Raw genomic sequence first — 21,387 nt, 5'->3', positions numbered from 1 at the left:
TGCATTTTTTATTGCTATGTGTAGTTCAATGAAAGCGCAGGTCAATTCAATTTGATGACTAACCTTTTAACTTTATTCAACTTTTTTTTTCAGCTCAGCCAAGTTATGATTAAAATATAAGTCACAATCTATTTTCTTACTCACTTCGTCTTATTTGTAATGTCATGCGCTAAGTTTTTAAACGCATTATGACTTTGTGTGTTAAGCCTAAGGGCAGCTGTTATTTTTCTCAAGCTCTCCAAGCGCACATGCATCCAGCCTTTAGTCCAGTTCCTCACTTATGACCGCAGAGAATTAAAAAGAAAACGACACAATACTCTTCTCCTTAATGAAGACATGCATTTGAGTTCGTAAGACAGAGATGCTTCTGCTGCCGTATAGTCTGATCGTGCTCAAGAGTGCAACATGGCTGTTTAGGGGTCACTGTGTGGGTAAGAATTTTTTACTTGAAGGTCTGACCCTAGGAGAGCTGATAGACAGCTCAACACATGTAGAGAATTGCTCTCCTTATCACGCTCATTCTCCACAGTATTCCACAGGTGTAAGCTATCTGGACATTCCTCACTCCTGAGGTGAACAAGCGAATAGACTAAAGGAGTCTGTAAATCTGGCACATCACCCTTATTGACACAAATCATAGATTTATGGACTCACGGCCATGTGTGTGTGCATTAAAGGAAGTGTAAAGCACATGTTTTGCAGCCTAACTTCACACACGTACAGTACCTGCAGCCTTCCAGCCAATGATTAAAAGCTTCACTCAGTAGTATAATCGGTTAAACGCTGTGCTCAGATCCTTAAAGAGAGTATTTTTAAAGAATAATTGTTTAACATGTATAAAGAATGCTTGTCAACTCATATACCAGAAAACATTACCTAATTGATTTCTCCTGAATAGGAAAGTGAGGTGAATTACACTGTATAAAAAATTATATAATTAATAAGTTATGACAACATGTTTTTACATTGCTTTAACTCATCAAAATAAGTTAAGCAATTTTCAACTTTTCAAGTTATAAAAGATTAAATTCATTAAATCAATTTAATGTAATTTAAGTTGAAATGACTTAAACATCCAAGGTGATTGTACTTAAAAATTTAAGGCAGCAACTTTTTTCTTTTTCTTTTTCTTTTCAGTATTACCTAGACATATGTTATCTTTTCTTCGACTATAGGAAAATCTTTGGCACTCCACTTTAAAAGTAACTTGCCCTGTCAGAAAAAAAATCTTAATCTGTTTTGTTTTTTTGTTGATTGAACAATAAACCATTACTTAAGCCAAAATAAACTTCATAACCATACTAAACTTCTCAATATGGTAAAACCAGTGGTTTCTCATAGTGAGGAAGGAATTTAGATTTAGTAAGATTTAGAAGTTTCTCACCAGATGGGGGCACTACGACTGCAAAATGGGCACCAAAAACCATGAAAAAAAGTCATGTAAAATATCTCAAGAGTGACAGAACTCAAATTATCTGTACAAAAAGTATCTGAATCTCTGAATCATTGCATGGTGTAGCCAAGTTGAATACAGTGCCATTACACACAGCATAATAACCAGTATATAATTCTCAGTTAAAACAATTGTTTATTGGTTATGTAGTTATTAATTCATTATTATTATTAGGCCCTATTTTTTGTTTTTTAATAATCACTTCACTAAGCAATTGCTGTCCAGTAACCCACTTTAACCTTTCCTTGTGGTCAATAGCCTACAGACTTTTCGCAATATGAAATCGTATCTTGTTTTCATGTCTTGTTTTCTGAGGGTTTCTCGCTTTAACATTTCAAAATGCAGCTGAAAATAGTGTCTTGTCTTTTTTGAACTGCGGTTACTAATTCATAACTTTGTGTTCTTCCACTCAAAGTTAACGAGCATTTGGTGTGGGCTGAGTTTTTTGAAGCAGTCCCAACAACTTCTCGAGTCGAGACCCCAAACCTATCCCTGAATGACATCACGTAGATGAGCCAGTAGGAGTGTGGAGCGCAGAGTTTGGGGGCTGGAAATCAAATAGGTACGAGCTCCGCTGATGTCCCTCTATCACTATCAATGAAGATTTGCATGCTGGACCTAAAAAAAGCGGAATTGGTCAAGGATGAGAAGGAATCACTTTGGACATTCTGAATGATTTTGCGGACTTTTTATGGGCTTTTCCTAGGCAGCGATGTGCTTTTCTAACTTTTGATGCGCATATGTTTCAGTGGTGTGGAGAGACAGATGCAACTTTACATTTGAATGAGGAACGTTTTTTTCTCTCTACGTATTACGATAAGTTTTTAAAGTTGGAACTATAGTGCACCGTTAAGTTTTTCCCTCGTTCTACTTTTTTCCTCCTCCCGCGGGACTTAATTTTCTGTGGACAAGACGCGGATACATTTTTGTTTGTTTTGTTTGTCATATAGCCTACGCATTAGTTTGCTTGCGTAGTTTTATAGTTCTTGAATCTTGTTCTATTGTTATTAGACTGCTATCAGACTCAGAGGATATATATGATGCGGTGGGTGCAGTATTGGGGGACAGTGGTTGTGCTGTGCGGGCTGCTGTGCTCTGCTGTCAATGGATGTCCGCATAAGTGCAGTTGTTCGGGCACTCATGTGGATTGTCAGGGTCAAGGCTTCAGGACGGTGCCCAGGGGAATCCCGAGGAATGCCGAGAGGCTGTAAGTACGCCTCTTATCGCGTTATTTGAGCACATATACTATAATGACAGTGGCGCTTATCTCTCGTGACAACGTCGCGAATAATGTGAGAGGGAGATGCATCTTTTTTTGACTTGAAATTTTTGAATTGATGACTTGTAGTGTCTATTTTACACATATTGAATGGTAGGCTAGCCTACTATTATTAAACAAAATGTAGTATTAATTAACATGCAAAAATAAAAAGTGCCAGTTGTTTTGCAGCTATAAGTAAACATTATTTCTCTCTGGAGACCAGTGACACAACTGCATGCCTTTTACTAAAAGGTTTATACCCCCCCCCCCCCCCCAAATTAATTACTTGCAATTTCTGAGAGAAATTTGTTTGTATATAATTTTCTCAGTTGCAATGCTAATTCAAGAATAAATGCATATTTATTTTCCTTGCAATTATACTTTGAAATATACAATTAAATAATCAAGTAGTAAGCTGCATCAGTTTAATAATACATAAATAATAGGCTCTTTAAAATACCTCATCTCTCAGATGGACAAACGGGAATGAAACAGCTCTGGTCATGTAATTTCTTAACCAAGCATGAAAAAAGTGTTCACATGAAAGATTTTTCCTTTACTACAACCCTAACACATCAGTATATTTATGTTACAAGTTAGATTAAATGGGTTAATACACTGTATTTTGTGTAATATGGGCACTATTGTAATGTTACTTGACTTTTTCTTATTAAGATGTCTGAAGTTGATAAAACCAAATAACATGATACTTTTTATGTTATCTTTGCTCAATTGATCAGGCAGTTGTTATCCTCTTTAAACAGTGTTATGACAGTATTTAAAGAATGCCAGTTTAGTTCTTTTTTAAAGATTTAAAATTTTGGTCTTATATACATATATATATATATATATATATATATATATATATATATATATATATATATATATATCAGTAAGGACTATACTTGGTGTCATGTTTTTCTGTAGAGGATGTACATACATTTTAAGTACTGCTTGGTTTAATTTAGCAGTAATTCAGTATATGTCAAATGCATGCGTTCACTGTTCAGTGTTCAGTGCATTAATGTGAGTGTTTGAAGAGTTTCGAGTCAAGTAAAATCACATGTCTTTAATTCGATTCAGATTGTTTTAAATGTGTTGTGATATTAACTGCTCTTCATATGTGTCCACATCTGAATGTTGAACAGCATTGCATCTGATTCTTTCATCCAAGATAATGAGTTTACACAAACATTAACATGATTAATGGCCATATGGTGTGAGTGTGTGTATGTATCTTGGCTGTATTAGTTGGGGAAGTTGGGGAACAACAAGTCCGTTGAGGGGCGCACTGCAGCTGAAGACCGACTCTCTTATGTGTTTAGATTACTTCTAACCACTGGTGATTTTCACTGAGAAAATATCCTTAATTTCCCTGTTTCCACCTGCGGCACTTCTGTCATGATAAGCCATGACAGTTCTTTAAATATCATAACCATCTGTTATAATATAATATTTTGTTTTTTTGGATTTGATAGGAAAGGCATCCAGTCTGTTCAATAGCCAGAGGTCTGGTTGAACCTTCCAACATTTAACCTCTAAAGGTCTTTTCAGTGGAATTTTTCATGTGGAGAGAAAAATAAATAAGGGTCATGACCTGCGGTATATTGGATTTGTTTTAAAATATACCATGTCAGGTTGCGTCTTGCTTAAATTAGAGACAGATGTAAGTCATTCACGGTGTGCAAAGTATTTTTTTAATGACTTTGCATATTCTTATAGTATGATTTTATTAATCAAAAACCAAGCAAATCATCCAAAACTCGCACCAACTACGGCATCTGTAACATACATGTAGCAGTTTTAAGGACTGCTCAAAGTCCAGGAGGACACGTCTCCATGTCTCCTGGGTACGATTAACACGCCACCAGGTTTCTCAGAGCACCCTGGAGTGTTGATTTAACTGTAATGACTGCACCTCTGCCCTAAGCAAGGCCTAGTTACCCACAATTCCAGAGTTCAGACACATTTCCCTCTAATAAATGTGAATTTATTTGAAAGGCTTTTCTCTCTTTGACAGCTCATATGATTTTGCGCTCATTAGTAGCTCCTGTCGAAACTGTAATATCCCATTTCAGTCACTCACACACACACACACACACACACACACACACACACACACACACACACACACACACACACACACACACACACACACTCACACACACACACACACACACACACACACACACACACACACACACACACACACACACACACACACACACACACACACACACACACACACACACACAATCTCGCTCTTTCACTCTTTCATCTCTCTAGCTTTAATTTGCACCAGTTACGCACACACTTAGTAGCGTTTAATAGCAAATTCTCTCTGCCGGGAGTCTTAGGCCCTCTCGCAGTTAACACTTCAGGAACAATGTGGCACTTTGTGGCTGGCGTAGCGTGTTTGGTCTGCTGGATCAGGAGAGAGAATGGCAGCATTCCCTTCCTCTCATCACACTCTAGGTCTCTTAATGAAGTTTCGGTGTGAAACCGCCAACTCCTGCTTTCCCAACTGGTAGCTCCACCCTAGATCGCATATCCGTTTATCAGCATTTGCTTATGCAGCATGTCAGTTTTTTTTATTATCGCAGTGAGTCAGTCAGCGGGATAGTGTGTGTGTTTGTTGTGTTGGTGTTGGAGCGAGTCAGGAGGTGGGTTTGTGGTCTCCGGTGCCCTGCTGACCTCAGTGGGCATATGAGGAGCATATGTGAAGTCTCTCGCTCAGTGAGCGTTCACACACTGCAGCCTGCCAGACAGCTGCTGGCACTGATTGTGGGCAAAGACTCAAGGGAACGATTCGCCACCCAACCTTTATGTTTTCATGTACGGAAAATATTTAATGTGCCTCATTTCAGGCAGTGCATCAAAGCTTAATGCTGTCTTTGGTGAGTCTGGGAGCCAGCAGACCCCTTGTCACAAACGTCTCGAAGAGGTCACTTCGAATACCCCGGACTCAGAAGTCTGTGAATCTTCCAAGCTTGTGTCATGGAAGGCTGGATTTGATAATGTGCACGCCTCCGGGCCATTTCGGGTTTACGAGGGCTCTTGTTTTGCGGGCTTTGTCACCAAAGCAACACGAGGGCTTCGTTATTCTCATCAGCACATATTGTTAGTTATAGCTTAGTGTAGCTAGAAGTGACAGTGTTTATCCTAAGCTAACAAATATGAATAAAACCGTGTGGGGTTTTATGATTTTGTTACTGTGATGTAAGTTTCACAGACTCAAACACTGGGTTGCAGAGCAACCAGTAAACAAAAGAATCAAACCAGAATTTCGGAATGATTTGATCAGGATTTTACTAGGCTTTTGGTACACAGAAAGAAAGCGGATGTGACTCTAATGAAGCGTTGGGGAGGAAAAGTAGTTATGCCATTAACTGAATTTTCAGAAGTGTGACAACTTTGGTAGTAACAAGCTCAGACAAATAATGATGTAGTGTAGACATTTATTTGAGTCCCTGCAGATTTTACACCCTGTTTGCTCCATGTAGTATTTAGTTAAATGCTGCTGTTCATTTATGTATGTAAAATATGATTTTTCTAACTTCGTTGGTTGTATGTATTTAGTTTAAATGTATGTTTATTGCAATTAATTGCTTTCAGATATATTATGGGCTTGACATTAACACTCGCCAAACCGCCAAATTCATGTGGATTTCAGCAGTGGCAGCAAAGTGATGTACTAAATTGAGTTCTTTTCGCTGCTTATTGAACTTAAAAAGTCAAATACATACAAAATAATGTCAAGATGCCGGTTTTTGGGAAATATTCTCATAAACATTTGAGAAAGTGGAGAAAGAAAATGCATGTGTAACAGTGTAATTGATCTGTGCTTCAGGTCTTAAAGTGACAGCAGCCTAATATACCTGCTGCCAAATTATAGGGTAATATTAAAAAAATATTTATATGGCATTTTTTCCTCATGGTGTCAATGTCAAAATTGCGGCTAGTAACTTTGGTAAACCACTAGCCACAGTGGCTGGTGAGCAAAAAAGTTAATGTCATGCCCTGGTGATATATGTCAAAAAGATATTGTCTTTCACATAGAATCACATTCACAGTAGTTAGCTATATTTCAGTTGTGGCTTGTGGTGTAGCTATATAGCTTGACTGAAATCTAGCTACTTCAGCTTAGGAAGTAACGACTTCAAAATAAAAAGTCCCCTGCTTAACATCAGTTACGATGGGAGAAAAACAACAGCCTTTTTTGGAGAAATTTATACTGGCAACACAATTGTAAATAGAGCCAAATAAAGCCAAATAAATAAACCCATGGCGGCCTGGCACAGAGACTTTAGTTAGATACGGGGAAACTCGTCGCGTCGGGACCCTCATTTTTGAAAGCTGTTCCTGGTAATGACGTCTTTGGAAAGATGGTGGGCTGGGGGGGGGGGGGGGGGGGGGTATCCTTGGTTACCCCTGGAGTCCAAGATGAGACTTGTGTTATTGATGAGCCTTTTGTAGCCTGGCTGTCATATTGACTTTCACACAGAAGTGTTGAAGATGCCCTTGTCACCTCTCAGCCAAGCGTTACTCTAGTAATTTGAGAACTCATATACTGTGAAAGAACACCAGCCCGTCTGCGCTATTAGCTGTCAGGGTTTGAAAATAAACCATCCAGGGGGCAAACGTTCAAAAAAGGAATATGAAATAATTTATTTTTGTCCGCTCTGCTTAGTGTGAAGTGAGAGTCCTTCAGTGGAGATTGTATCCAGACATGACTGTAATGAAAATATTTACTGAATGAAACTCTTCCTGTGATGGAAACTGCCAACATTATACATAAACAATGCAGAGGAATTCAAAGACGCATTGGCTTCTTCATTTTCACTGTCTTCATCCTGAAACTCCAGTGATGAGTTGGCCTTTATCCCCATGGAAAGACTGTCCAACCCCCAAATCCAATATGTCCTAAGACAGATTGTCCAAAGTCAATAAACAATAATCACTAGTCATGCTAGGTAATCAGGGATAAGAGATTACATTTTTTGTGGTTTTGACTGCTGCTAACATGCAGAGATTTCTCTGTAAAAAAAAAAGAAGAAGTTGTATATGGAACCCTGTGACGGTTTCAATGAATATGGAATTGTTAAGAGCTTTTGAGGTGGTAGTAATATGTCAGGAGGTGCACTTCAGGAATTCTGGGACAGGACTGCATGAGATGTGTGGTAGCCACATGGCGGCTGACTACATGGCTCATGGGAGATGAAAGAACGGTAATAACCCCGCCCCCCCCATTTCACCTCGCACAAGTGCAAAAAAGGAAAGTGCTCTGTTATGGGAGAGTGAGGAGGAGGTAATGAGGCATTTATCTGTTTGAAATGCACAAAATAATTACACACTGTTACATGTAAGTAATTAAAATATCCATATCTGTGTCTATCCTTCAGCATCTGCTTTCTAATTTTCAGTGTCACATGGATGCCTTAATGAATAATTCAGTGAAGGAGAAATGTTAATTAATACAGTCATTTAATAAAGAGATAATAGGTTGCAGGAATTAAAGTGTTCATCAGTTGACAGTTATGACAGTGAACTTGTTAATTCAAATGCACAGGACAAGCATAATCTCATGCGGTCTTTATCTGTGCTTATCTCAAGGCGTTTAGTTGTAATTAATCAATAGACATGAGAAACATAATTTGTTCTTTTGATGTATCGTCTCTCTGCTCTGATAATAACTTGTGCATCTTATGAGGAGAATATTAATGTGTTAGTAATGATAAGTGGGACCCTCTAAAAACATCTAAGGCTTCCAAACCAGAGGTCCGAAAGGAAAAACTCATTTAAGATTCCAAACAGCGATGAGAAGCAGCATTCAAGAGGAAATGGAGCATACCTATCAGCTTTTGAGGACTAGACCAGCGTGGATTTGAGGAAAATAGCAGAAGATTACGACAGGAAACACATTGAGAGGCAGGGTATTGTATGGGAACAGAAAAGAAAAAAAACTCTTTTGTTTTCATGCACACTTTTCTTGCGCAACTTTGAGGTCTTAGGGTATCTTGCTCGCCTGGGGTGTTGCAATTGCAGCCCGACACAGTCAAAATAACCTCCAGCCAAAATCGCAAAGATTCTTCTCTTTGTCCGGTTTCGTTCTGAAAAGCACATTTTACCAGAGTGGTCTGCCGGCTTATGACCTGGACGAGTCGGGTTGAGTGGTCTAACAGCGTGCGTGGGTGGGGTGGGACCCCGAGGGGGGGCGCATTGTTAGAGCAGAACACCTGCCGTTTGAATGGGCACCTTATCCCCTCAACAAATTAAAACAAACAATAGCCTGTAGGGGGCTGCCATATCTGTGAACTCCACCTTGTCAGTGTGACCGGAGGTTTGATTGAGTATCTAGAGGAAGTAGGACTTAGTTTGCTCCCCAGGCTTTTAACACGTACTGTAAAAAAACTGACACAGTGAGGATTGAAGTGAAGGATCGGGAGAGGAGGAAATGTTATTAGTGGGATTACATTGCAAGCAGGTGAGAGGATACGAGATGAGAAAACTACAGAAGGGAGATCTACTTGGAGATTAGGACGTGAAAACAGAAAGAGAGTGACGTGGAGAGACTGGGAATATGTATAGAATTATTGAGAAGTTAAGAAAATCAATGAAACATGATGCATTAAGATTTTGTAGTTCAACTCAGATACTTTGAATAATGTACATATCTTTTTTTTAGTGCAGTTTAAAGGAATGGGGACTAAAACTTTCAAGCTTTATAAAGGCTGTGAACAGCTCTAACTAGTCCATTGAGTCAGAGGGAGACCTCATCACAACCGATCAGTCTTAACTCCTTAACTATTTGCAAATAAATATGCAGTCTTTTATACAATATCTTCATGTGCAAATACCTCAACACTTAAATCATATTCAGTGCTGTTCAAAAGTTTGGGGTTGTCAAGTTTCTGAAATATTTTTGAAAGAAGTCTCTTATGCTCACCAAGGCTGCATTTATTTGACTAAAAATCAAGTAAAATCAGTAATATTGTAAAATATTATTCTATTTGAATATAGTTTAAAATTTAATTTAATCCTGTGATGGCAGAGCTGAATTATGGCAGTCATTACTCCAGTCTCCAGTGTCACATGACCCTTCAGAAATCATTTGAATATGCTGATTTGATGCTTCAGAAACATTTCTTATTATTATCAATGTTGAAAACATTTGTCCTGCTTCATATTTTTTTTGTGGAAACTCTGATACTTTTTTTCAGTAATCTTCAGAACATTATAGTCTATTTGAAAAAGAAATATTTTGTAACAATATAAACAGTTCAATTCAGTACATGGCCTTGCTGAATTCTTTAAGAAAAACAATCATACTGAACTTTCGAATGGTAATCTACCTCAAGAACGATGATAATCATAAACCCTGTTAAGTGAAATAAGCTAATAAGCTCTTTACATTACCACACAACAGAACACGATAAAAAACAACAACAGGATAAATAAAGTCCGCAAACAGTAAAGCAATAATCCTATTACAGTAATCACATCATTTATTTATGCTGCAGTGCATGCTGGGAACACTCAAACTCTTAACATGCATAATTAGCAGTTGTTTAGACAACTCTAGTACAGTTGGGACAATTTTTTTGGGAACATTTTTCTTTACTTTTAATTTTTTGTTTAATTCAGATAATTTAAATGTCTATTATCTTCATGCTGAAAAGTAAATGTGAAAGATTCTGTCATGTTTGGTTTTCAAAGCAGATCAGGGCCTTGTTTCTAAACCAAGTGTGCTGCCTACCTAGACCGCATCCTTTTTCTACTCACATTTGATGCCCAAAAATGCTGCCGCCATCTAGAAGAGGATCATGTTATGGCCTCCCTGGTCTGTAAATGGCCTGTCCCCTGTAATATGTTTCCTATATGGCTCATATTAGTCTGCTTGATGTGCTTTTTGTGGTTCTGGGGGAATCTTTTGAAATCCAATATGCCTTTAAATCAGATTTATAAATGTTTATGTATATTATGAGAAGCACACTGAGACGGCCTGATGTTAGTGTGTAAGTGTATGCGTTTGTCATCATATGTCACTGTATATTTCTCAACGGTAATCTTTTCAGTGTGGCGGAGCTCCAGTAAACAGCGTCCCTCAGAGGAAGTCAGTTCGTATCCATAGGCATGTACACTCATTTCAGTTAATGTATACAATTTTAGACACGCTTGAAACAACTGATAAAATAACATTCTGGGAAAAGTATAAGATATTGACTAGAGTGGAAAAATACTTAGTTTGGTCATATATAATTCACTCAGATGCAAGAAGAGACGTTTTCCAAACAAAAATGTTTCCATGCAATCTGTCTCTCTCAAGCAGTTTATTCCCACATTTCATTCGCTTTGCTTACATACAGAACAAAATGTCATTCCTCTGCCATATTTTTGGAGAGACTTTAGTTGTCTTTTTTTTGCATGGAAAAGAAAAAGCAGATAAACGTATTGAAAGAAAATAATTGCATTGTATACAGTTATTGTACAGACACGACAGAACAGAAAAGGGCAGGTGTACGCTAACGTGATCCCGAGCCATGTGTGCCGTGTGTGCGTTGTTTGTGTGTCTCTGTGTGCGTGTGTGAGTGTGTGTGTATGGGAACGTTTAGAGTGGAGGGAGTACAATAGCAGCATGCTGAAAGTGAGTCGCCTCCAGCGCAGTGAATGTGAAGCAGAGTGGCCTAGCTGATTTCGGCCCCTCGTAACCCGCAGCATGGCACTAATGCTCGCTGGCAGACGCCAGCTTTGAACAGCGTTGCCCCGCGGGCATCTGGTGCGAGTCGGGGCTGTTGAGGCTCTGCCAGGGAGCCTCTGCATTTAAATTCTCTGTTTACTGACTCTGCTGTGAGCTGAGACTTGAAAAATCATGTTTGAAAGCATAAGTGAAATAAAAAGCTTTTAACTTTTTTTTATCCCCCCCCCCCTTTTCTCTTTCCAGGGATCTGGACAGGAATAACATCACCCGGATCACCAAAGTGGACTTCTCTGGCCTCAAGAACCTACGTGTGCTGTAAGATGTCACTCTGTATCTTTCACTCTTATGGTTAATCCTTCCTTTAACTCCCAAGTGCCCCTCCTCTTCCCTGTTGTCTTTACAGTCAAAGCCATCAAAGGTTTCGAGTCTGAAAGCCGGGAGGATTACAGCACAAGTCATAATAAAACAAACTGACATTTATGCTGAGTAAATCCGACACGTTTAACACGACCCTTTGACTGAACCTCGCATGAAGTCATTGCCTTAGATGCAGTCACTCTTCAAACTTGTTCTTGAGTTTGAAGAATATGTAACAATATATTCCATACCAGAAACGTAAACTTTTAAAATAAATTAAATGACGGGACGGCTGCTAGTAGAGGCGCAGGTCAGTCGTGATCTAGCGAGTTGGGTTCCTCTACAGAAAGTGTTCTTGCAGCTTAATGACTGTAATCATGTATTTCTCCGTGAAGTTTTCTTCCTGAATGAGAGCCCGTAAAAAGAGAGGAATGGAGATAAAAATAAACAAGTGAAAAAAAGAGGAGTAAAATAAACGCCCAAGAGAGCAGTCGTAAGCAGAGGCAGTGGCTGGCGTGCTGCAGAGAGGCAGTTTAAGGGGGTCTGTGATTAACGGCCATGCCATGCCCCAAAAGCAGCCTCTCCCTGGGACCTGTGAACAGCCTCGACACCCCCTTATCTCTTTGGAAGACTTGCACTGTATGATAGCGCAGGACAAGCCTCCAATCTCACCTATGCACTCTTCATGCACGACATTCACCTTGTGATTTATTATTTTCCCTTGTGAAAGTCCTCAGAGAAGTGTTAGCTGCACTATAATTTATTATTAAAAAAAAAAGATTTTAAATGTATTTTTCAAGATTATTTAAAAATACTATAAAACTATCAGAATTATTCATTTTTTAGATATCAAAAGGTTTTTGGGGGTTCTCTCCACATGACATTTTACAACCTGAACTAACCTTGCCTTGTCATAATTTCTCCAAATTATCTGATATTTTAAAGTCATCATGAAACGAGGTTGTGATAGTTTTCTTCCCTATTGTGATGTATATCTGATTGAAGGACTGGGGTTTTGATCTTTCTATTTGCAGCTTTATTAATAATAACACTTTCAAGCAAGCAAACAGGTGATGGGCGACACTTAGACAAATACATGAGCAGATATGTATTCATAGTCAAGTACGTGCAAAGGGTCGAGTAGTAATGGGTGATTTCGAAACACTGCTTCATGAAGAAACTTTTACAAATCTTTTGTTTCGAATCAGTGGTGTCAAATGAGGTGATGTGCAATGTATATTATGAGAAAATAAAAGTATTTTTTGTCTTTTGATGCATGTAAACATATTGTAGGAGACCTTTAAAATAGCATAAAAGGGGCACTTAGACTATCCCACTTGAAATTTCACAGAGAAGACACTGCAATTTGTCGTTTGATATAATTTCTCTTGTTTTTTTCCCTCATGAGTCTACATGTTGGTTTCACCATTTGACTTTGATTTGATTACGTAGTAAATTGTTCATAATAAATGAACAATAGTTAAGTTTTGAAATGTAGGATTGACCCTTACCTTGGGTCATAGATCGTTTCCATTTTTAAGTCCTCAGGGAAGTGCCATCTACACTGACCTGAATCCTGCCTATAAACCGGCACTTGGTTAATGCTTAAGGCAAGAATAACAAAGACTATTTCAGCAATACCATGTGTCTTGCTTCACCCTTTCAATAGAGAGGTCTTCTATTCTCCTTGTCAGCCCCTGTGAAAGCATAGGTGTCTGCCTGTGTCCCATATGTTTCCATGCAAAACTTCATAACATTTCTGTAAAGATGAGAAAGACAAAGAACAGAAACAGGGAGAGATGCTGAAAAATGAAGAAAAAAACTGTTATTATTCTTCAGCACACACCAAAACCCATCTGGTCAGGATAGAAAGGGATTACGTTTAATGCCAATACATAAACCATGGTGGGGTTGATCCCCTATTTGTAAGAATGAGTCAGATTGATACTCAGACTTTGATTTATGTTAGATACAGACTATATAATATGTCTGTTATCAGCAAAGAATGCAATTATTACGGAAAAATCAATTTAGGCTCGCCCTGATCGCTTGTGTTTTTGGCCTCACCATGCTAGATCGTGCCTTAAAGCTGCGGTATTCATAAAAAGGCCTTAGCCAAGTGTCTCATCTTTTCCTGACAGAATGATATGACAAAACATGGATTATGGCTGTAAGAACAGTTGCGTGTCTAAACATTTTCTTTAAGAAAATCATTCATAAGCCCAGAAAGCGGAAGTCCACTTTAGAGACACTTTAGGATGTCTTTTGCTTCGGGGGATTGTCTCTCTTTTTGGGAGATTGCTTGTATTATCCGGTGCCGCACATAATTTAGTGGTTGTGTGGGTTCTATGCGTGTGTCTGCATGTTCGTTCTAATTCAAAGAGACTCAAATATAAACAAGAAATAGCCATGGAGATGTGCAGTCTTTGTAATGCATCTGGAAAATCTTAAGGGCCCTGAAATATGACAAAGTCTTCAGAGTAGAGGAGAGCTCTGAAAATACCCTCCGGAACGTTGTCACAGGCATGCTGGACACGAATGAGGGTCTGCTGAGGCAACCGCACACTTCATAAAATCAGAGTAAAATCTGCTCTGGTTTTCTTGAGAAAAAGGCAGTTTGCTGACCTGGACTGTTGTGAAGTCTAGTCCTCTTTCAACTGTCATTTCAATCACTCTGGGAGGCTAATCAATGTCAGTTGAAGTTGAATCGCTGGAGTTGATTGGATAATGAAGTTCTTTTTTTTCCCCACAGACATCTGGAGAACAATCAAATAAGTGTGATCGAAAGAGGAGCATTTCAGGAACTCCGACAGCTAGAGAGAATGTAAGTATAAAAATAGGAAATGATTGAACTCACATGCTGTCATGATACATATTCCACATGTTTCTGTATGTGTGTTTTGGACAAAATAATTTGTAGCTGTTTATGAGCAACACATTGACCTTGTCGGTTTTAATCTGAAACATCTACACAAAAGCGAAAGGAACTTTGAGAATTTGGAGGTGACCTCCATAACTTTCCTTTTTTAAGTCCAGTGGGTTTACGTGCTTGTTTGCCCCCTGACATCTGGAGCGCAGCCATTTGCTCTTTTCTGGTGAGAATCTTAACACTTGCCAGTGAAATTAACCATTGGGGTCAGACCAAACATGCTAGCTATTACTGCAGTTGGACAAGGTCAAAGAATGTCTGGACTGTGGCTTGCCTGTATTAGCATCCTTGAGTTTGTTTATGTGTGAATGTCTCAGTGCGTTTCATTCCTTGTAAATGTTTGCACGGGTCTGTCGGTGTTTAACTGAGTCTGTTGGCAGCTGCCGCCACGTGTTAGAGATGAACGTACGTCAAAATCAGCAACCATCATGAAGAGAACCGAAGTTTGTCAGTCTGTTTACCACCTCTGAAGAATCTGTCTCTGTGGTGGTTTTGTGGGTCTGGTTTATCTGGGTCGAGAACTACATTCCTCAATGTATCACTCTTATTTGGAATTTCACAGCATTTAACTCAATGACCCACTCTCGGCGGCGAGACGGCCAGTGTGTCCACATGCATTCCCTCCATCTGACACTCGAGTGTGACTTTTTGTTGTTGTTGTTGTAACCCAGCAGACATATAAATAGCTTGACCCCACTATGAGAGCAAGTTTTTTATAATTACTGATTCAGAAACAGAAAGAACAGAAAGGTTTTCATGCAGCATGTTGTGACTTTGGTTCTAAAAAAATAGATAGTGTTTATAATCCATGGTTTAACAAGGGTCAAGTTTTGAGGTAACCCCTCCCATTGATCCCTCAAACTAAGGTCAATGACAAATAAGAGTTACCACGATAAAGAAAAGAAGTCTCATTTGAAACACTTGCCAAGTTCTTAGAAATGTACTCTTTGTATTTCATGTTTATTTCATATGGTAAAAAAAAGTAAACTTTTTTTATTTATTTTACTGCATTTATCTCCAAAACGGTCAGAAAATAAACATACATTTTGACATAATTTTTAAGATATTTTTTTTTATGATGTTATGTGGTGTAACCATCAAGTTAAAAAGTAACATATTTTACTTACACCTTGAATACATGTGGGTCTAAATCTTTTTTTAAACTCTACCATTCAAAGGTTTGAGGTTGGTAAATTTAGTTTTTATGTGTTTGGAATTTTCTTGCTCAACAAGGCTGCATTTATTTGATCAAAAATTTGAGAAATGCTCAAAGATATTTTCGTCATACAACATGTATGTTAAAGTACTTGAATTTGTGAATTGCAGTTTTAATGTATTTTTAAATAAATTGATAGAATTCTACAGTAGTCACTGTCCCACAGATTTGTGTAGCACAATTGTAAGATACCATACAAGTCAGACAGAAAGATGGTTGCTGTGAATTTGGCTGTAGTTGAGTCTCACTAAGGCTGTGTGTCCACCAAAGCATTTTTTCCCAAGGCTAGCATATTTTTCCAATAAAGCCATAGGAGCGCCACGTTTTTTAAAACTCTACCAGCGTGACAAGGAGCTGTGCGTCTACGTATTTCATACTGAGCTCTGAGCGCTGTGTGTTTTTTTCGGTCGCAGAGAGTTGAAGAATGTTCAAGTATGGGGAAAACGCAACGCTAATCACTGTCCATTTTTTGCCAGCCCACCAAACACAGTGGAGGGGCGGGACAGATACCACACCGACCAACCGCCACATCCTGCTTGTACAACGGTAACAGACAAAACAAGAGTTGGAGCAAATACTGTACATCAACATTTTTATATAGAAACAATACATGAAATGAGATACTATTAACACTTCTGCGGATATTCCGTATCATAGCAAGCAAAGCAGTTCAACTGAAAAAAAATCACTGCCGAAGCGCTCTTAAGCGCCCACAGCTTGGCGTTTGCAGCAGAGTGCCTGGCATTTTCAGCTAGCTAAAAACGCTTTGGTGGACACACGGCCTAAGAGAAAGTCAACTCTTCGCTTGTAGAATGAGTCTACTTGAAGACTACTGCAAGGAACCAAGTTATAGGGGTTGTAGATTCTCAAAAAGAAAAAAGTAATGTTCCTCCTCCACATACCTTTGGTTTGCTCCATGACCCTGCATCCTATCATCAAAACCCATACTCCCGTGATAAGGGTCATACCAAATCCCACAGTCCGTCTGGCCAGGCTCATGTGAATGATAATAGCCTTTAAAGAGCACTACTGGAGATAACCTAGGCCATCTTCAGAGGAAGTAAATTTATTTCCCATCAGCCCCTGCACAGATGTGACTCCTGACCCCAGGATGTAGCTATTGGCCTGTCGTGATGTTGCTCATCCTGATAGCAATGCTGACCCGGCTTGTTTCTTCAATCAGAAAGATGGATTGGTCTGTCCGTGTGTCGTTTGTGTTTGCCTTGTTGTCTCATCCATCTAGGTATTCAGATTCCTGAATGTTGATGTGCAAGTCAAACATCCTTTCCGTCTTTGTTTGGTTTTCACTCTCTCTTTTTGCCTTGGATAATCTAACTACACAAACACATACCCACTGATCTGTGCTCTGCATAAGGTCATTCTCACAGTGTCTTACGTTTCGTTTCTTACCTCCTGACGTTTTGACCACACTAACTCTTGCCCTTCCCCTGTCCTCTCTTCCTCACAGCCGCCTGAACCGGAACCGGCTGCAGGTCCTGCCGGAGCTGCTGTTCCAATCCACACCCAAGTTGGGCCGCCTGTAAGTAATCGCTTCCCTTTGATATCCGTGCCTGGAAAAGCTTGCGGTCATACTTCCCACTGTTTGAATTTTGATCATTGTACTGGAAAGGATCTTGCTTAAATATTTGACTTTCCCAAACACTGTTTAAAGGACGCTGTCAGTGCAGGGATACTCTGTGTTATTCCTTCAGCCCGTCCAGATGTGATTCTTTCAGATGGACCAGGAGTCCAAGCCAAGCTTAATGTGACACAACCTCTCCCCGTGCTCTCTATGGAGAGGAGAAGGTGTGCTGGAGGGAATATTTTTCTTGGAATAAATGACATTCTTATTTTGAATATTTTCCTGCTCTGCTTTGAATCAGGGACATGTTTTGGCTTAGCAGTCGGGAAATACTTCATTTATGAATTTACAGTCGTCAATGAAACTAGCGCGATCAGGTCAGGCCCGTGCCGGTGCAAAGGTTAAGCTTTACAAGTGTTTATTTGAAGCTGATTTTGACACGGTAGTCACTCTATAGCACCATTAAGTTCTGCGAGCAGCTTTTTGTTTCTCAAATGTTTCCATGAGGCAGAGAAGATTAGATTGGTTGGCCCTGATGCTGGCATTTGAAGCTTTTTATGTGATAGTTTCCCAGGTTTGAAATATTACAACACACGAGTGTCTTTCCTCTACATTCACAAGCTACTACATTTGCTGATATACTGTATGACACATGGTTGGTCACAGCAGTCAAGACTACACATCTTTTTTACAGCCAATTCATAGAGCATGCATTTTATAGCTTGATATTAAAAGGCATTATGGGGACTAGCATTAGAAAATTACAGTCTAATCTCCACACCAATTCCTGCAGTTTCATGGTAGAATACGCCAGTGTTAATATTCTGACTAATACCGACAAACTAATAATTATTTTATAATCGATCATGGCTGACAAAACAATAATAAAATAAAGTTTGTATACATAAAAATAAAATGATAAAGATAAATATATCTTGCGTCCTTAGTTTCATGAAAACATGAATGCATTAATGATAATACAAATATTAATTTGAAACTTGTCTGTATTTCTGTCCACTGAGAAGCTGTCAGTGGATGTAGGACATATCATTATCCTTTCCAACAGCAAATCTAAAGTACAGCATGTTTGCTCCCTCTTGATTTAACATTTGCTAAATGTAAACCGGAGTACGCCTAATGCAAGTTGTTTAGGGCGGGAGCGGTTTATGGCAGGGCTTGTAACCTTGCCTTGTCAGGGTTCGTTACGCTGGTTGATGTTAGAGTGATATGAACGGCCTCACCCGTAACCTTCCCATTAAAAAACCTCAAGCCCGGCCAGCTGGGGAAAGCAAGCCGACCGTGTCGTACACGGGAAGGGTTAGGCGGAGCGAGGCTGGGGCCGACCGTGGCTAGCAGGACTGGGAACACTGACAGGGGTCAGGGAAAGGTAAGGAGCAAGTTTTAACGCTGAGTAAGACTAAGGACGGAGTGGAATGAAATGGGAGCAGAGGGCATGGCGGATGAATAAGGAAGGGAAAAGAGAGGATGGTAGCCATTGGCTGACGAAGACAGAGAAAGACCGGTCTGTGGGTCGTGGGGGAAAAGCCCTGCAGAGACGTGTGCGGTAATGACTGCCGGAGACCATTTGTGGTCAGCACTCTCTGCAGCCTGGAAAGATTGTGGTTACAGTTACAGATTTCACTGTGTGGACTCAGAAATGAACCTCATCCTAAATGCAAGCGTACTTATACACTCTTTATCCGGGGGTTTGGTCAGGTTTCTAGATGTATTTCCACCCTTGCCCTGATCTTAGAAGGCTAGATCTTTCTGTCTAGCCGTTGAAACCGAATAATGAAAATTGAATGACGAATTAGAAGGCAGTCCTGAACATGCCTGCTCCTATTTATTAACGGTGCAGCTAAATGGGCCCCTATATTAACTTCGGTTCCTGTTATGAGACAGGCCTCTGCGCTGGTAATGTAGGATATTTCGGTCAGTGATACCCATGAGACTCAGTCACTCCCTGCCATTACCCAAAGCTCAGGTTGCATGTGATTGGTGCATTAAGAGGAATAGGAAAGCAGAATGCATCATCTTGTCTTATGTCCCCTTCCCCTCAGCCAATTTTAAACTTTCCCTCTTTAATCTTCCTGGTACAATTATCCCGGCAGAGGCGAGCAGTTAGCCAGCATGAAATGATCACCAAACAGCGGAGATGGCCTTTCATAACTACATAGATTGATTGAATCTCGAGTTTGCATGATTGGAGTGTCGAGGTTGGATTTTACTCTCCCTCGTTTTTGCGTCACGAAGTATGTCTTTTGGTTTTCTCTTTTCCCTGACAGGTTTATGTTCCTTTTCAGCATTTGTTTTCTTTCATTTATAGAAACAAATCGCTCTCCCACACATCAAGTTTTCTCCCCGCGTGTTTTGGGGGATTTGGCCTCCTCAGCATTGCAAACACAAACCATCTTTCAGCTCTAGACTGAATCTCAAACATGACTCCTGAAGTCTGCAGCCTCTCTGAAGCCATTAAGCTCATTGGTTCCCTTAATGAGCCCTCCATACATGATGTAAAATAATTGCAGTTGTTTTGCAAAGTGTACTGTGCTTTTAAAGCCTTCTAATGACATTTTATTGCACAGTTAAGTGATTGGTTAATGACTTATTTACCCTGGACTCTGCAGCTTTACCTTGGAATATCATTCTAAACCTGTATGATATTCTTTCTCTTGTGGATCACAAAAGGAGAATGTTTTGTAGAACGCGCTGGTTGCACTTTATAAAGAATGACAACTGCTTTTAAACCATAAAAAGTCAGCGAAACAGCATAAAAGGACAATATGCACTATATTCAAACTCTGCCGCTGTCAGCTTTGTGTGACAAACCAATTGAAATGTATTCACTAAAAATCTTCCTTTCCAGTGGGCTGTTATCTGTTGAGACCCAAATCAAAATAATTTTTTGACAGTTTGACAAAGTTTGACTAACTCACTGACTGAATGATTTGGTTTCGGAACGTGAAATGATTCTTTGAATATGAAAATGGTGTCCTTAAATCATTACTTCTCTCATGAACTCTCTTAAATGCTCATGAATCGAGAGCAAGGATGTAGTTTCAGTATGTTCTTCCTCATAACTATTTTATGTCTTTAGAAGACTGGAAGTATAGTGCATGATTCAGATTAACTACTTTTACTGTGCTTTTTTTGTCATTTTGGAGCTTGACAGTCCCAGCCCTCATTCACTTTCATTATAATGACTGTCAAAACTGACATGAGGGTGTGTAAATAATGAAAGAATTTTCATTTTTGGGTGAACTATTCCTTGAAATATTTGGGTCCAGAAAAAGAATAAAACAAGCAGTTGGGTTCTGCTGCTGTATAAATGGTGATTATCAAGGAATAAGGGATAATACTGTAACTCCATGTCATTATATTGCTGTGTTTAGCAATGCAAGTTTTGTCTACCCACAATAGCTGGCTAATAATTCAACATGCCCCAAGTACATAAACCATAGAGCTTTGGCTCAGGGCTTTCAGAAGTGGCCTACTGATTGTTTTCAGAGAAATGAACCCTCTCTGAATCCAGCCAAGCGTCTTCCAAAATAAGGCTGCGCTCAGCCGGTTTCAAAAAGCTAGACAGCTTTGTGATTTACTCCAAAGACATATTTAGATAAATACAAGCTACAAAGACTTTGGAGTCCTGACAGAAAGCCAACTATATACAGAAAGCTCAATGAAAAGCTTAACCTTTTTTTTTTCTTGAATTGTACTGGCCTCCCTGGGTCGTGAGCTGATTGATGTACACCGGGGAACTTTGAAATTCACAGTTTAGTCCTGGTAGTGGGATATGGGTGAGCTAACCCCCTAAAGGCAGATCAGTCAGAGGAAGCTAATATTCTCCACTAAATTCCTACCAGAGAAATGTTAATGACCTGATGTGCTGTT

General features: G+C 39.4%; 1 protein-coding gene across 1 annotated transcript in view; it reads left to right on the top strand.

Moving 5' to 3' along the window:
* The first annotated feature begins 1,954 nt into the window (after window positions 1-1,954).
* Window positions 1,955-21,387, top strand: part of slit3 (slit homolog 3 (Drosophila)) — a 210,168-nt gene continuing 190,735 nt past the window's right edge. The window contains exons 1-4 of the mRNA XM_077235918.1: window positions 1,955-2,660; window positions 11,656-11,727; window positions 14,522-14,593; window positions 17,383-17,454. Of these exons, the coding sequence (XP_077092033.1) occupies window positions 2,491-2,660; window positions 11,656-11,727; window positions 14,522-14,593; window positions 17,383-17,454 (386 nt within the window). The 5' untranslated portion in view covers window positions 1,955-2,490. The remainder of the gene's footprint in view (window positions 2,661-11,655; window positions 11,728-14,521; window positions 14,594-17,382; window positions 17,455-21,387) is intronic.

This window comes from Siphateles boraxobius, unplaced genomic scaffold, assembly GCF_051911475.1.
Source record: "Siphateles boraxobius isolate OS27281-9 unplaced genomic scaffold, OSU_SipBor_1 2, whole genome shotgun sequence".
NCBI classification, from domain to species: domain Eukaryota; kingdom Metazoa; phylum Chordata; class Actinopteri; order Cypriniformes; family Leuciscidae; genus Siphateles; species Siphateles boraxobius.
The sequence above is the reverse complement of the archived record's forward strand: the minus strand, read 5'-3'. Positions and strand labels throughout refer to the sequence as shown.